Below are 16349 nucleotides of genomic sequence, written 5' to 3' on the forward strand. Positions count from 1 at the left end.
TTTGGATTTGGTAGAAATTGGCCAGTGAATTGAAACATTATTTAAGCAGAGACAGCATGGCTATAATTTTTTTTTTAAATGGATCTCAGAAATATTTCAGATATGTGATGTCTTTCTGTGAAGATCACCTATTTCTTAGCATTGTGTTGGAGAAGAACTGCAATACATAACCACAGGTCTCAGTTACGAATGCACCATGTGTTACCCAGCAGGGCTGGTAAAGCTGGAACCAGGGTATGGTTTAATGCCAGGATCTCTATACTCAGCAGGCCACAGACTTTGAGCAGTTCTGTTGTGTTGCTTTGACTTCTACGCTTCCCATTTACCCTTTTGCATCAGTTTACCACCACCTGTTTTTTAATGCCCTTCACTTAATTTTTCTTACCTTCTTGCTTCTATTTCTTTCCATTCCTGTCTCTACATTTCAGTGCTCTTACTCCTTTTCTTAGAAAAGCATGTTTCAGATTAGATTAGTGCAAAAAACATCTGGAACAGTTTGTTTACATTTACCATTTTGAGTTACATAGTTGTTCATTAACTTGCACTATTTTTCATTGCAGCAAAGCAAGCAATGGAGCAGGGAAAATCTCCAGTTATAATAGACAACACTAATACTCAAGCCTGGGAAATGAAGCCATATGTGGAAGTGGTAGGTTTTGTTGTGTGATTTTATCATCTGTTACAACTTTTCAAACTTACCTTCACATGTGATAAGTTGGTCTGTTTTGTCCATAAACATTTTCCTTGCTCAAGTTTATAAAGAGAGACTGCTTATTCATACGATCAGTAATTGGTATGGCAATAGTTCAGACCAATTTAAAGATTGACTTGATCTAATCTGCTTAGCCTGGAATGAAAGCTGAGATGGGTTGGGGGTAAGTGAAATTCAGCATGCTACCACCACAGAGTTAACTACATCTATTTATTACACTGGTCTATAAACTTTTTGTTACATTTTATGTAATAATGATACACATACCACGAATTTTTCTTTGCTTGCTGCAGGCTCTAGAAAAGGGATACAGAGTGGAGTTCCATGAGCCAGATACTTGGTGGAAGTTTGATCCTGAAGAATTAGAAAAGTAAGGTTTATATTACAGAAGTCATTGTACATGTATATAGAGATAGATAAATATGCACACATAAACATATATGTGGTACGTTATATTTTATTCAGTGTCTTATTTTTTTAAATACTTAACTACTGGTATAAAATGTATTTTATTTAAATAGGCATTTTGAGATACACGTTTAAATGGAAGTGTTATGGATAAACAGACAGGCAAATAAATAGAGGTCCTGTCTTACTGGCCTGAGAAGTGAGTATTAAAATTGTTGCACGTGAGTAAAAAAATGATGGACCCCTTTAAGAATCACTGCTATTATAATGAATAATTATTCTGAGACTATTATAATGAATAATTATTCTGAGAAATTTCATCCTACAAACGCTGATGGCAAGAAATACATAGCAGACGAGAAGAAATTACGCTTTTTGCAAGGGTTTCATCAATATAAGTGCTTTGTTTTGTCTACTTCTATAGATGTCTCAGTGTCAAGGAACAATGGTCCATTACTAATCAGTAAAGGTTAAAAAGAAAGCTCATGTTTTAGATTATTCTATTGCAAGATTTTGTGAAATTGTCCCCAGTCTTCAGAGGATCTGTCTTAAGAGTACTGTTGGGCATAGGTCATTGGAATTCTGGGTTGTGAGAGTGCTTGGGAAGCTGCTTATTATTCCTGGTTAACGTCTCTTTTGTCTCAGATGTATCTGCTTTAGGAATCTATGAGGTATCAAACCAACTTAGGGATATTTCATTGTTTGAAATGTAATGTAATAGTTTCATGGTTGATCGCAAAGAGTTCTCTCACTGATTGCCATTTTAGATGCTTCCAACTGGCTTGGCTTATAATTGTTTCAGCTTTGTAAAGTAGCCCCTACAATGCATAAAGTACATGTGTATAATACATTACTGACTTGGGCTTTATTGTGTTTATTTATTTTATCTTTTAAAGTTTTCACCTTTTCCTCCTAAGCTACCGCTACCTTACTTTTAGAGATGGAGTCCTCTCTCTGTAGGATGAATTCTAATAAGGTTTCTCTAGTTTGGGGTGCAGCACAGCGAGCTTAGGAAGCTAATTAATCAGACATTTCTAAGATGTTCAGTATGAGGTTTCCATTACATGAGACAGACTCATTTTCCAGGAAAATTCACGTTTTTACATGGTCTTAACAGGTAACAAGATAAACAAATGTGAAGTGTTGTTACTGCTGAATTTCATTTTCCAGTCATAAATTGTAGGAGTAAAGTTTGTATCTTTCCCAAAACCAAAGGAAAACCCTTGAACTGTGAAGTGCTGCTACCAGTTCTTAGGAGCTTCCCAGAAATGTTTTAGCAGCTCCAGTTGCTTTAAATATTTTGTGGTGGGTTGACCCTAGTTGGATGCCAGGTGCCCACCAAAGCCGCTCTATCACTCCCCCTCCTCAGCTGGGGGGGAAGAAAATATAACAAAAAGCTCGTGGGTCAAGATAAGGACAGTTTAATACAGTGATAGCAAAGGTCGCGCGTGCGAAAGCAAAGAAAAAAAACAAATGATGTTATTCTCTACTTCCCATCAGCAGGCGATGTCTAGCCGCTTCTCGGGAAGCAGGGCTTCAGTACGCGTAGTGGTTGCTCCGGAAGACAAAAATGCCCCCCCCCTCTGTCTCCCTTTACTTAGCTTTTATATCTGAGCTGACGTCATGTGGTATGGAATATCTGTTTGGTTAGTTTAGGTCAGCTGTCCTGATTGTGTCCCCTCCCAAGATCTTGCCCTGCCCCAGCCTGCCATTGAGGGGAGGGCAAAAATGTTGGGGAGACAGCCTTGATGCTGTGCCAGCACTGCTCAGCAGTAGCCAAAACACTGGTATGCTATCAACACCTTTCTAGCTACTGATGCAGGGCACAGTGCTATGAGGGCTGCTGTGGGGAGTATTAACTCCATCTCAGCCAGACCCAATACATATTTAAATAGAGGCCTCTTGTCTGGGTACCTTATTTTTTGAGAGTTTAGGAAAGGTGGTGATAGGAATTTTCATTTTGTTTTTCAGTTGCTTGGGGAGAGGGCTCAATTTTTAAGGTTGGGTTTGGATTTTTGTCCATATTCGTGTGTTTGGGAAGTAGATAATGATAGAGGTGTTACTGTAGTTTTGGCATTCCCCTTATGAATTTTGAACTCAACATTTTGTGTAGTACTGGGGCAAATAATAAATAAATAAAATAAAAATAAATAAATAAATATTTGGGTAATTTTATTAGTTGTCTAGAGTCATACGTTCTAAATCCCTCCTAAACAGGATCACTTAAGACTCTTTGTTTCTGGTAGTTGGAATAAAAAAAATACACTACCTCCTACTTTAATTAGCAAAAGACTTTTCTTATGTTTTGGATACATGCTCCTCATTTATTTGTTTTTAGTGGTGTTGTCTAGATTGTTAGTAACTTTCATCAAGTGATATAATATGTCTGTATTCTAGAAGTCAGGTGCATTTCTAGGTACTATATAGGGTTGTTTCTGCCACTGCTTAGTGTGTTTGAGAAATCTGTGAAAAGGCTCTCTAGGTCAACACTGGGTAAATTCTTGTTGTCAAGATCATGACAGATGTTTTAGTGTGGAATAGGTGTCAGTGTCTTTTTCTTCCAGTGTGCCTGGGAGGTACAAATCATCTTTAGAGTCACTCAGTGATTTTCCTTTTAGTTTAGTTTTGTGCTTGTAACTTTTGTGAAAACAACTTGACTCCACAGATGTATGTCTTATGGTAGCGCTCAAGACTTCTTGCATAGCATTTAGACCTTTGTATAAAGGATTTTGTACTTTGATACCATTTTTAGGAAATCTTGAAAACTGTAGATGAGAGAACAAATGAATGGCAAAATCACTGGTAGAAGAGAAAATATTTTTAAAATTTTTTTATTTCCTTTTTTAAGTGTTTAATCAGTGTTGGATGAAAAAATTACCCTCTGTCATGTTTGCGTGCTTTCCGAGTAGCTGGTCAGTTGGGAACTAGAACTTTTTTTTAAAAAAAAAAGTATACATTTGACTAAAGCTTTTGGGGAATAGCAGGTATCCTGTATATAATCTGTATTTTGGGACAGATGTTGTTTTAATTTAAGAAAAAAATTACCTGCACAAGCATTTAATAGTGGCAGAACTTTGCTTTTATCAATAGATTCTGTGTTCCTTCCAAGCAAAACCAGCTTCCAAAGCCTAACTACCTGTTACGAGCTTTTGCTGGTACCTCTGTATTGGTTAAGGATAAATGGCTTTTTGCTCTTTCAGCATAGCCAAGCTACCAAAGGATGAACAAAGACATGCCTGAATAGGACATCCCAGTATTTAATGACACTATACAGCAAGAGTTGTTTCCTTTTTAAAAATAATTTCTATGCTTGATGCGATTTTGTTGGTGGTGATTTTATCATCTTGCCTTGTTCTTCAAAGAAAAGTACTTGCTCATTTATGAAGTGATTATACACAAGTCCACTCAGTTGTGGACAAGTGTGCACTTTATGCCTAGAGCACCTGAGCTGTAATCTTATTCTGGGAGTACTGAGATACAAAAATATTGAATAACTTTGTGCTTCCACCATTTGGCATAAAAGGACTCAGACTTCCTCGTCTCAGTTTTCTTCTGTCATGAGAGTCAAGTGCTTTATAGGATCCCCATATTTCTAGGGGATTGGCTTTTTTCTCTACCATTAACCTTGTTCATGTTCATGAATAAAATCAAAACTGTTAAGACTTGTTAACTGGTAAGTTCAACATGCTGCTGTTCCTGGACTTCTTTAGCACAATGTAGAAATTAGTAGTATTTAAACAATGAGCTGCTTGTGATGATCACTCTAGCTTCTGATGTTGTCTCAAAGGAAGAGAGTCTATGAGAAAAATACTCTACTTAAGCCTTTTCTTCCCAGAAAGAAAGCTCATAAAATACAGCTTAAGGATCCAGCGTAATTCTGAATGCTTCTGAGATCACCAATTCTTCTTCCATTCTGAATGTGAAACTAGTGTGCTACCTGCAGTCTGCTTTGAACCCTCATCAACTTGATATGTACTTCTTTGTTGTAATAATATGCACAAACTTTTGGGGGTGGGGAAGGCAGGGAGGAAATCAGTCTTTTAAGATATTTCTGTATAGAGTATCCTTTTTCCAGTATAGCCTGTTTGTTCCCAGTATTGATTTCTCCTCTATAGAACTGAGCAAGTTGGTAAGGAGGCCCATGCCTCTTCTGTCCCTGGCAGAAAGCACAAAGATGCAGGCATATATTCCCTATTGGTATGACTTGGAAATAATTCAGCTTGGACAAGGTTTCTTGGTGATGTGATAAGAATATATTGGTGTATGACAAATGCTTGTCTATACTATCAAAACATCTTGTTTTATATCTGTTCTTTCAGATTCAGTTCTGTTAAAGTGCTGGCAATTCTCTGACATTCAACTTGTGCAAGAGCCTCATGGTTTTCTTTTTGGCAGTGACCAAAATTTTCTGCTAACGTGGATTTTAGGATCCTATTCTGTAGATACTAAGGACATAGATATATTCTAACATAATGTCTAAAGTCTCAGGTTCTTAACAGGCCAAGTTCTCACTGAAAGCAGCTGTTCACTAAGCACTGCAAGAATAGGACAATGCTTTTGGCCTTTCTTTCCTTACATGTGTGTTGGTACCTTTGTAAGTTTACAGCAAGTATTAGTAAGAGCTAGTAGATAAAGGTTATCATGAGCATGCTGTTCTGGTTCAAAACTAAAATTGCTCCTTATTTTATATAGACACTTATTCATGAGAAAACATTTTGTCATTAATTCTTGAAACCATGTAGTTTCGGGTTTTTTATGCCAGTTTGAACATTTCTTTTGTAAGTAGTAGTCTTATAGTATTAATCATCCCTCTACTCATTAGCTAGTATACCATGTAAAATCTGATGAATAAATAGAAAGCAAAGCCCTTCTAGGGTTATTTAGGTACATCTAGGGTTATTTAGTCCTGGTGAATAACATCACATTTCTGTTTGAAGAAGAATGACTGTATTGTTTTCTGTTACTTAATATATGCAGTGGTGAATTGTTAAAATAAACCTTAACGCAAGTTGAATACTGATGGAATGAGGATACAGTGTAATAAAAGTAAAATTTCAAATATGAAAAGCAAGAACTAAAATTGTTAAGTTAGAGGTTTTTTCTTTTTCTTAAAGACTGTAAACATATAAACATATCAGACAATTTATTTAAATTTTTATTTTTGTAGGAGGAATAAACATGGGGTCACTCGTGAGAAGATTGCTCAGATGTTGGAACGATATGAATATCAAATATCCATACCTATTGTCATGAATTCAGTGGTACCTCCCCACAAAAACACTCAAAGGCCACCTCTGCAGCGAAGACATAGGTGGGGAGGCAATACAGACTCATGGAATTCTTTCAGTATTTCCAGTAGCCGATAACACAGTTGCAGTCAGTTAATAAAAATCTGGTTACTTGCCCTTCTAAAACACATCATCACCTCCAATAGAGTAGTGGATCTTCTGTGTTTTAAATAGACCTATTTGAAGACCATTTTCTTCTGGAGGTTGTTCCATTAACAGACTTGTATGTAAATAAAATTGTACATTAAATGTTTTTTAAAACTATATTTATTACAGTTGTAATAACTTTGATTTTAGTAAAAGATTTAATATAGTATGACAAATAGCAGAGTCTTCCTTTATAAACGTAGGACAATGATGTTGTCATATATCAAGTAACTGTTGAGCAGGTTTTTTTAAAGAGGAAGTCATATTAGATGTCTCTTTTAAGAGAATTAAAGCCCCAGAAGAAGAGGCTATTTATGTAATAACCAATTTTCATGATTGTCATTTAGTTGTCTTATCTTTTAGGAAATTTTTTTGAGAACAATTATGTCCTGGATTGTCCTTTTGTTCTATTTGGCATGTGGCAAAATTTTGGCATGTATTTTCTGGTTTCAGTTGTGGTGTTTGGGTTGTTTTGTCTCAGAAGCTCATCTGGCAGCTGAAGCAACATTCTGCCAATACAGTATTCACCAGCCTTAAAATGTGCAACCTGAATTATTTTTTTATTTGTTTGCTCTCAGTGGTAGTATGTAAACTATGATGGTGGCTACACACCACCAACTTTTTTGTGCTGATTAAAACCATCTAGATTTTATCACTAAAAATCAAAAATTTCACAGCTATGTCTTTCTAAGTCAATTTCTTTCATTTATAATAAAAATGAAGTATTAAAGCATTAGGCTGTCAAGTCCCAGTCCACAGTTGTGATGCATCAGTTCAATATAAATAGTGGATATAATTCTGTAAAATCATGTTGGATTCCTAATTTTGGCACAGCCAATGTAATCTGTTTAGCACATAACAAAGAATGAGCCAGCATGGAGATTGACTAGTATACTGCCCATTTTCTCTTAAAAAATGATGAATTTGTAAGTTTTCACTTTGCTTGCTTTCTAACAGCTTGCTGTATTAATAAAATGTTTGTCTTCAGTGTTGTTTTAGTAGTTCAACAGTTTTTATTATTTTCAAGCATGTAGGATTTTATACAGATGAGCATTATTATTATTAACCTGCTAGCTGAAATAACCTATCTTCAGGTTTACCTACATTTTATTTCCTTACACACTGAATGAGTAAATCTTGAGCAGGAAGTTTTGTCAAGAATGTGAGTATGTAGCTGAAAGAATTTTCATGGTTTTCTATTACTAATTTGGTGTAATAGCCATCAGAATTTTGAAAATTCCAAAGCCAGCATAATGTTTTTTATAGATAATTTTTGAATAGGCCCTAAAAATTACTTCATCTTTGAAGTCGGAATACCATGAAAGTTTAAAATCCAGGTATATAATGGAGTATCTTTCTGTGGTTTTCTACACCTACTGTGCAAATCTAAATTTGTACAATTTAAGGTATACCTGCAATAACATTTTCATAAGAGATTCTTTTAACTATAAAAGTTGAAGTGTACAGTTTCACATTTTAGTAATTGTTTTAATTATTGGAAAAATAATCTAAAATGCTTCAGTAGTGCATGGATTGTTAATATATTGAATTATGTGTATATTTAAAAAAAAAAGCTCTCCAACTATATTAATTGTCTTCCCTCATTGTCTATTATTCATACCAGTTATGTTACTGTATTTTAGTTTTCATGGTTATCTTTTTCCATATCTCAAAAGAATCATGGAAATCATTGTAAATGGTCAGTAATACTTTAATTTTCCCAAAGTTTTTATATTTAAACATGAAAGCATATTTCAAGTGGGAGGACAGACTCACTTTATTTACTCTATATTACTTTAAGCCATAATGAAGTGATAACATTTATTGAAGCTTTATGTAATATTCACACAGCGTGCTAAGGTATGACAAAAAAGAGCTGATTGTTGAAAATTGATGTTATGATATCTTTTGGTACCTTCTGCCTTCAGTTTTTAAAGGAAATGGATTTATTTATTTATTTTAGCATGATTTAGTTGATATTTAAGTTCTCTAACTGAAATTTGTATTTAAATAGATGTAAACTCATACTATTTTAAAATGGTGCAGCATTTTTGTGTGTTATCTTTTTAATAAATTATTGCTAGGGGGTGAGTATTTTTGGTATGCAAAGCATGTTGGTTGGTAATAGACTTGCAGTTTGCAAAGGACACATAACAAGAAAGGAATGCTTTGCAACTTGGCACTGTATCAAACATTTCTTGTAAACTGCTTGATCTATAAAGCTGTATCCCAAGGTAAGTACAGTGACATGGTAGGTGAAAACACAGTGGAATTACTGTCTGTCTAAATATTTTTGTTTCATGGTGTATTAATATTTCATGAGGATATGACAGTCATGGTCATACCTGTATATCAGAAGTTGCTTTTAGACTACAATATTTATATGTAAAAATAATAAAAAGATGATGTGAAATACATGTTGCAGGTATTGAATTTCTCCTGCTTCCTCACAAACGAGGAAAATAACTTACTCTGTCAAAAGGTATGTACAAGAAATGTAAGAACTTGCTGTTCAGTTAGACTGGGGATCTAAAACTTTTTACTACGTGCATAGTTTTCATGCAATAAGCCTGTTGATGATAATATTGTACCTAGAATGATAATAATGTACCTAGAATGAAGGTGTCCTGGTTTAGATTTTTAGTAAATTGCTAGTTCATCATATTTCATGAAATAAGTGTCAGAATTTTAATTTTTTTTTTTAGTGTAACTAATGCTTAGAACCTTAACGTTATGAATGCAGATTCCAAGTATCTGCTGCATATTTCAAACTAGTGGGATGTTTGGTAAGTAAATTTAAACAGAATAGTTAAGATACTCAGCTGTAGTTTTAACACCTATTCCTCTAAGCATGAAATTTAAACGTGAATTAATTTGCAGAACATCCTTAATTTGGTTCATATAGCTGACCAGTTATATAGGATTATGCACTGCTATAGAAAAAAAATAGTTCTAGTTTTACTGCTTCATCTAAACTGCTCTTTCTTGTTTGATTAGTTCACTTACTGAATTATCAAAAGTTGTCATCAGCCTTGTCTTTGATGGATGAATTAGTGTTCTAATTTTTCTTTTGTTTCGAGAAGAAAAAAAACCAGAAAATAAAAACCCAAAACCAACAACAGCAAACCCACCCCAAAAACCAAATCCTAGAAGACCTAAGTGCTGGTTTTGGCTGGGGTAGAGTTAATTTTCTTCACAGGAGCTAGTACAGGGCTATGTTTTGGATTTGTGCTGAAAGCAGTGCTGATAAGAGGGATGTTTTGGTTATTGCTGAGCAGTGCTTACACAGAGCCAAGGCCTCTTCTGCTTCTCCCACACCCCACCAGCGAGCAGGCTGGGGGGGCACAAGGATTTGGGAGGGGACACAGCTGGGACAGCTGACCCCAACTGGCCAAAGGGATGTTCCAGATCATATGACGTCATGCTCAGCATATGAAATTGGGGGAAGAAGAAGGAAGGGAGGGATGTTCAGAGTGATGGAGTTTTGTCTTCCCCAGTAACAGTTAGGCGTGGCGGAGCCCTGCTTTCCTGGAGATGGCTGAACACCTGCCTGCCGATGAGGAGTGGTGAATGAATTCCTTGTTTCGCTTTGCTTGCGTGCGCGGCTTTTGCTTTCCCTATTAAACTGTCTTTATCTCAACCCACGAGTTTTCTCACTTTTACCCTTCCAATTCTCTCCCCCATCCTGATGCAGGGGGAGTGAGTGAGCAGCTGTGTGGGGCTTAGTTGCTGGCTGAGGTTAAACTCTGACAACCTAATGTAACACTTTTTTATTTTTATTTTTTAACATATGACGTTAAATGATCTCCTGTGAGGAATTCTGTCTTCTGTTCTTGTAGTTATATCCTCTTCAGGTTCATTTTAGTCTAGTTTGCTATGCTGCATAATTTTTTAAGCTTTTTGTCTTTAGCAAGAAAGCCAAGATTTTGTGTTTTGTCATCTATCTCTTGAAACCTGCAGAAATGGTAGTTTTTCTTTGTTTCTCTGCTAATAGATAACTGAAAACCAGGCTTTGTCTAGCTGAGATGGGTATCCATAACATTTGTATTTGATTGTTTTGTGTCTGTCTTCTCTGATGTAATTTAAACTGTGGCAGTATTTTCTTCTTTGAGCTGACCAGTAGAGTTAATTTTCAGTGAATTAGAAAAAAAATTACTTTTGTATTTTCACATTCATATGTGATACCTGTAGTTTTAACTGTTGGTTCCTCCTAGCAATCGAGTTTTCTGGAAGAAATGTTTTCCCTCTGTGCTCGCACATCATGGAGGTGAGGTGACTAGGTATATGTTGAGAATTGAGGGTTTTCCATACAAAAGAACAGAAATGTATATTACAATTCCCAGTAAAGAGCAACAAGAAGACATAGTGTTGAAATGCAGTTCATAAAATTGAAATTAAGTACTCAATTTAAAAGAGTGATCAGATGTTTCATATAGATCAGATGTGGAAATACTTCAGTGTTTCTGCAGTGACACTTTCTCATTTCAATGTTTTATGTTCTCATCCTTTTGAAATAAAAGCAAGAGCAGAGATTAAAGCTCTTTAATCATTTCCTAGGTGAGAATCTGCTTGTACATCAGTTAATTTTGGTGTGGATTTTTTTTCTTTTCATAGGCTAATTGGTTGAAACTGGCTGTAAATCTGCTTGTTTTGAGTTCACAGAAAAATATGTGAAAACATAGCTGGTCTTTTAAGTATTTGGAAGATAAAGTAGTAAGTAACAGGGTTTGTCAAGGTCATATCATCTCAAATTTGTCTAATTTACTTCTGTAGTAGTGGAGAAGCAGCAAGTGGTGTTTTTAGCTTGAGATAGACTGTCAGTGTTATTCTAGATCAAGGGTAATAAAAGCATTGAAGTATTGTGTCTGGAATGGGTCTTTGCAGTTTCCTTTTAGCTGATAATGCTGCTGCTACTTCATTTCTCAGGTAGACAGGCAGTCCTTGACCATTTGATGTGTGCCTCACTGATATATAGTGCTGTTACAACAATACCGTGTTGTGTGAAGTCGGAACATGCTGTATCCATTCAGTAATATTTTTTTTTTTCAGTTGTACTTACAGTCTTTTTAGTGATGTTAATATTTTCTTTTTTGAGCTGTTAATCGAATTCAACTTTTCTTTTGTGGTCCCTCAAACTGGTATCGCAATAACTGCTTTATAATTGTGTGGATCATCCTGCTTGTCCTTTTAAAATATTTTTTGGATACTATAAGTATTCTAGGATTTTATGGAAACATAGTAGAAAAATACTTTGAGCAAAACTTTTGGAACATGTGCTTGCACGTTGTGTAACTACTGATTTAAAAAGGCATGAATTCTTAAATTGCTAACAGACTAAGAAGTGCTGCTTTAGCTGATGAAATAATCATTTGCTTATTTCTAAGGGGTTAATTGTATCAGTTACAGATCAGTTTTAGTCATGGACCTATAATGCTGTTTGGCTGTTATTTTATTCATGATACTTCTAATAATTTTTGTTTCTTTACTCAGCCATTAGGTTTTGGTAACCTATACTATAGGTTATAATAGTCTATGTGAAGTTACTGAACAGCTTATCCCACATCTTGCTCTTAACCACAGAGAGTTTCTGAAGGCTCATGAACCTGACTTAAGAGTGGATTGACTATGTTACTTTTCCCCCATTTAGTATTTTTCCTGAAATTTTTCCAGTCTTGCTTGTAAGATGAATACACTGCTTTACAAGGATCTTGGCAACAAAAGTATAGGCATCAGATCTTTTACCTGAAGCAAGACAGGTATACATATGTGAGCTTTCATTTGCAGCTCTTTGCAGCTGTATGGTACATGCACTAAATATCCAGTGAAGTATACCTGATAAAATTTCAAAGCTATTTTCACTGTATGAAAACTGCAGTTGGAAGACTGTGCTTATGGCTGTGCACAAAATTGCATTATATATAGGAGTACAAATGGAATTCTGTGTATGTGTATGTAGAAGGCATGGTTAGAACCTTGTGTTTCAGTCTGTTTCTGTTTTGTTCCAGCAGTCTACGCTGAGTTCTTGTTTCTAATAATGAATACTTAGATTATGTCCATCATGCTGCCCTTTTGGGTCCTAGGTCTTGAGGAGAAGTTTTATTGTGAGTAAAGACAGCTAACTATGGTTTAACTCTACTGCGTTGTAGGGAATTGAGCTGTAAAGAGATTAAATCAGTTTCATCTTTCCCCTGGTTAGTTTGTGGTGCCTTTGTTGAGCATGTCAAGCTTTGAGCTCGCTGGTACAAGTAAGATGTGACATATTGGAGTGAGATGAGCAGAGGGTGGTCAGGGCCTGGAGTAGACGATACACAAGGAGAAGCTGGTAGAAACGGATTGTTCAGCCTTAAGAGAAGGCTGTGGCTAAGAGAGCTTAATGCTGCCTTCACCTACCTAATGGGAGAGTATAAAGGTGGAGCCAGGCTCCACTGACATGAGAAGCAACGGGTAGAGGTTGCAACGTGGGAAATTCCACTTAGATACTAGGTTGTGTAATCTCCATCCTTGGAGTATGCAAAACTTGTCTGGGCAAGGCACTGAGCAGTGAGATCTCAGTTGGTATTGCTTTGAGCAGAGGTTGGACTGTATGATCTCCGGAGGCCTTTTGTGACCTACGTTAGGCTCTTCTGATGGACATATTGAGAGCAGTGTCCAGAATATTGAAAGACTTAGTTAGCTATTACCTACCAGAGAAGACTTTTAAATGACTGACAGAATTGCTGCCAGGGTGTCAGATGCAGGCTTGCATTAATACAGCAGTCCGTGATTCTCTTCTTGCTTTCAGATGGGCACTAAGTTTCTGGCTTTAACTGTAGCAGGAAAACTGGCTGTACCATTTATTCTGGTTGTTTCATAGCTGAATTGGCAGAGTCACTCACAAGTTCCTGACAAAACGAAGTGTCCGTGACCGCTTGTCTCTAGTTGTATTGTCTTTCCAGTCTTAGAAAATACTGGCATATATTAGTCTTTATCTGAAGTAGTTTTTTATTTTCTGTCCAGAGACAGACTTCTATTGACACTTGTTACATTGTAGAATTGAAAGACAGTTTTCTGCATCTATTCATCCTCAACACTCTAGGAATAATATGGGGTTGTTTTGTAAAAAATCATCTTTAAGGGGTAATTCATCATGTCTTTTGCATATCTCTGGTCCCTTTGGTGAAAGATGTTTAAAAGGGAAATGAGTTAATGCCAAAAAGTAGTATGCAGAAATAGTAAGTAAAAGTTGTATGCCAGAATGACAAAGTACTGAGATTTGTTGAAAAAGGTGTAATACCTTGCAGAGAATGCACATTATAATTGAATGCTGTGTAGCTCTCCGTATTTCATATAGCTTTTGAGATGCATAGAATGAGCACAATATCTGGAGCAGATGTTCTGAATAGCAACATTGTCCGTAGGTACAAGTATTTGAATTTTAATATTGCTATAACCTAGGTTAGAGCCTGGTTACTTAATATTTACTGATACTGTTTTCTTTACTGTTTTCCTCTTGTAACTTTTTTTCCCGTTTTCTCTTACTCTTGAACTGCATCTTTCTCATCTGTCTGATCTGACTGAGTCTTGTGTGTTCAGTTACTACAGTTGTCTTCATAACTCTGGATCCATCACCCCCTTCCTTTTTCTTCCCTGAACTTTAAGCTTGTGTGGAGAGCTACACCTTAGTCTATTTTTTAATGCCTCAGTTCAAACTGATGCTGATTTAAAAACTGAGTATATATATTCTCCATCCCCCTAGGCTGTCCTTCTGCATTTTTTTCTTGTTCTGCTGAAAGTAATATTTTCTGTCATGCAGTATCTTTTTCTTCATTCCTTTTTTTTTCTTAGCCTCATTAAGTTTGCAGCATCTTCCTGTGTTTTCAAAACTCATACTTCTGTTCCCGGAATTGTGGTCTGTGCTTTGGTGGATATTTAATTACATGCCTTTGCTACAATTTTGTTGATTGAAGCTATTTTAAATACAGCTAAAATCTGTCATCTTTCACTGAAGTTCCTAACAGAAAATAGCATATTGCATATCTCTAAATATTCCATTCTGCTCTTGTTGTACCTCTTTTGCTTCCTTACGCTCCCACCCATATTTTTCCTCAACTTGATTTTGCTTGTGTCTTATCTCTAACTTCGTTTTACATTTGTTTTGTGTGTGAATATGCCTTGGCATAAAGGCCAACACTTTACCCTGTAGACCTAATTTTGACTTTTAAAACCTTTTCGTTATCTCTATATTCTGTTTTGATGGCTGTCATCTATGTGTTCAAGTACTAGGGTGATATATCACAATATGTAGTTATCTTTATTTCTAGTTAAAATAGTGATTGATTTATTTGTTTAAAGAGTATACTATAGTGGATGAAATATGCAATGAGGATATTTTTTAGGAATTAGGATCTGCAAAGTCTGTCTTACTTGTGGACCACGTTTTAGGACATGATTTATTTCACAACCTCATGAGAGCCTCAGTAAATCTGCCTTTTCCTGGGTAGAGCTTTTCCAGGTGGAATTGCATAAGCACATGCCTGGAAAGCAGTAGATTGTAAGGGAGAGGAACTGAAAAACTTGATTGTGAGATGTCTCACAAAATTTAATTTTGGAACGCAGATCTTATTTCTCCTAAAATCAAGGATCCACTCAGATTCAATAATGTCTTTTATTTGAACTGGTTAGATTATATATACATTATATCTGTAACAGCAACTCAGTTTTTCATTTGGAAAGAAGGTGGTTGAGATTTTTAAGGTAATTACTAGTTTGCCTGTTTTTTTCAATAGCTGTGAATTGGCCATTAGGCAAATGGGCTTTGTGTTTGCGGTGGATAATGTTGTTTCTCTGGTCAGTCACAGTCTTCACCAGTGTGCTTCATGGTTTTCAACCTGGAGCACCAGCTTTGTAAAACGCAGTGTGTGAAGTGTGCTCTGGTGTTGCTGAGAGGAGGGTGCTTAGGGTTTAGGGAGAACTGATTGCTTCGTAGCCACATATGCTGTAGTGCTATAGTTTGTCCAGAAGTTAATGAAAAACTGAGAGTGATCATTGTCTGGGAAGGTGGGATTTTTCTATACTGTTACAAATTTTTTTAAAGTGTTCTTTAGAATCTCATATAGAAATGTCTTTATATCAATAGAAAATTAAGGAGCACTGCTGCCCAGCAGGTTACACCAAACTACTAACTAGTGCAAATTTGACTATAGTTCCTATTTCTCCAAACTGCTTCTCAAAACAGCATATTTCTTGTCTAGACTGGATTAATTTCAGTCAGGTTGTCTTCATGCTTGAGCTGGTATCATCCAAGTAGTAGAACTGATGTCATCAAACTTGACAAGATGATTCATACTGTACTTCCAGTGTATAAGGTTGGCATCTGTGTCCATTGTTTTCTCTTCAAAAGACTAAAGGTTGACAGAGAGACCTTAAATGAAAATTGATTCTATGAGCCTTCATCGATGAGAAGGCTGATGATAAAGCTATAGTTTCTTCTCTGTATTGTAAGTACATCCCCTTAAGATGGATTCAGATCACTTGTAACATTTCACTTTGTCCTTTTTTTCTCTTTCTTAACCTGCTTTTTAACATTGAGCCATACTTAAAGGTGCAGAGAAATCCAGTCAAACAAAAAATGGTCTCTTCTCTGTCTGCTAGCATCCATCAGTAACACTAGTGCTGGTTTTTTGGGGGTTTTTTTCCCCACCTTCTGGTTAGAAAATTGAATTGTGTCAGGTGAGATATTTGTGGTGCCTAAATGAGGTTGAAAGCAGCTCTTGAGTTGTTTCACTTGTTCAGGAAGTAGATGTTTGATACTGGGC

General features: G+C 36.0%; 1 protein-coding gene across 9 annotated transcripts in view; it reads left to right on the forward strand.

Moving 5' to 3' along the window:
- Positions 1-16349, forward strand: part of N4BP2L2 (NEDD4 binding protein 2 like 2) — a 49624-nt gene that overhangs the window by 18122 nt on the left and 15153 nt on the right. For 6 of the 9 annotated variants that reach the window (XM_075050627.1, XM_075050631.1, XM_075050632.1 and 3 more), the window contains 3 exons: positions 561-649; positions 1006-1082; positions 6288-6431. In XM_075050627.1, the coding sequence (XP_074906728.1) occupies positions 561-649; positions 1006-1082; positions 6288-6431 (310 nt within the window). Of the gene's footprint in view, positions 1-557; positions 650-1005; positions 1083-6287; positions 9233-16349 lie in introns of those variants that run through there. The other 3 variants (XM_075050635.1, XM_075050636.1, XM_075050630.1) reach the window with 3 other exon arrangements.

The sequence above is a fragment of the Buteo buteo genome, chromosome 18 (genome assembly GCF_964188355.1).
Source record: "Buteo buteo chromosome 18, bButBut1.hap1.1, whole genome shotgun sequence".
NCBI classification, from domain to species: Eukaryota; Metazoa; Chordata; class Aves; order Accipitriformes; family Accipitridae; genus Buteo; species Buteo buteo.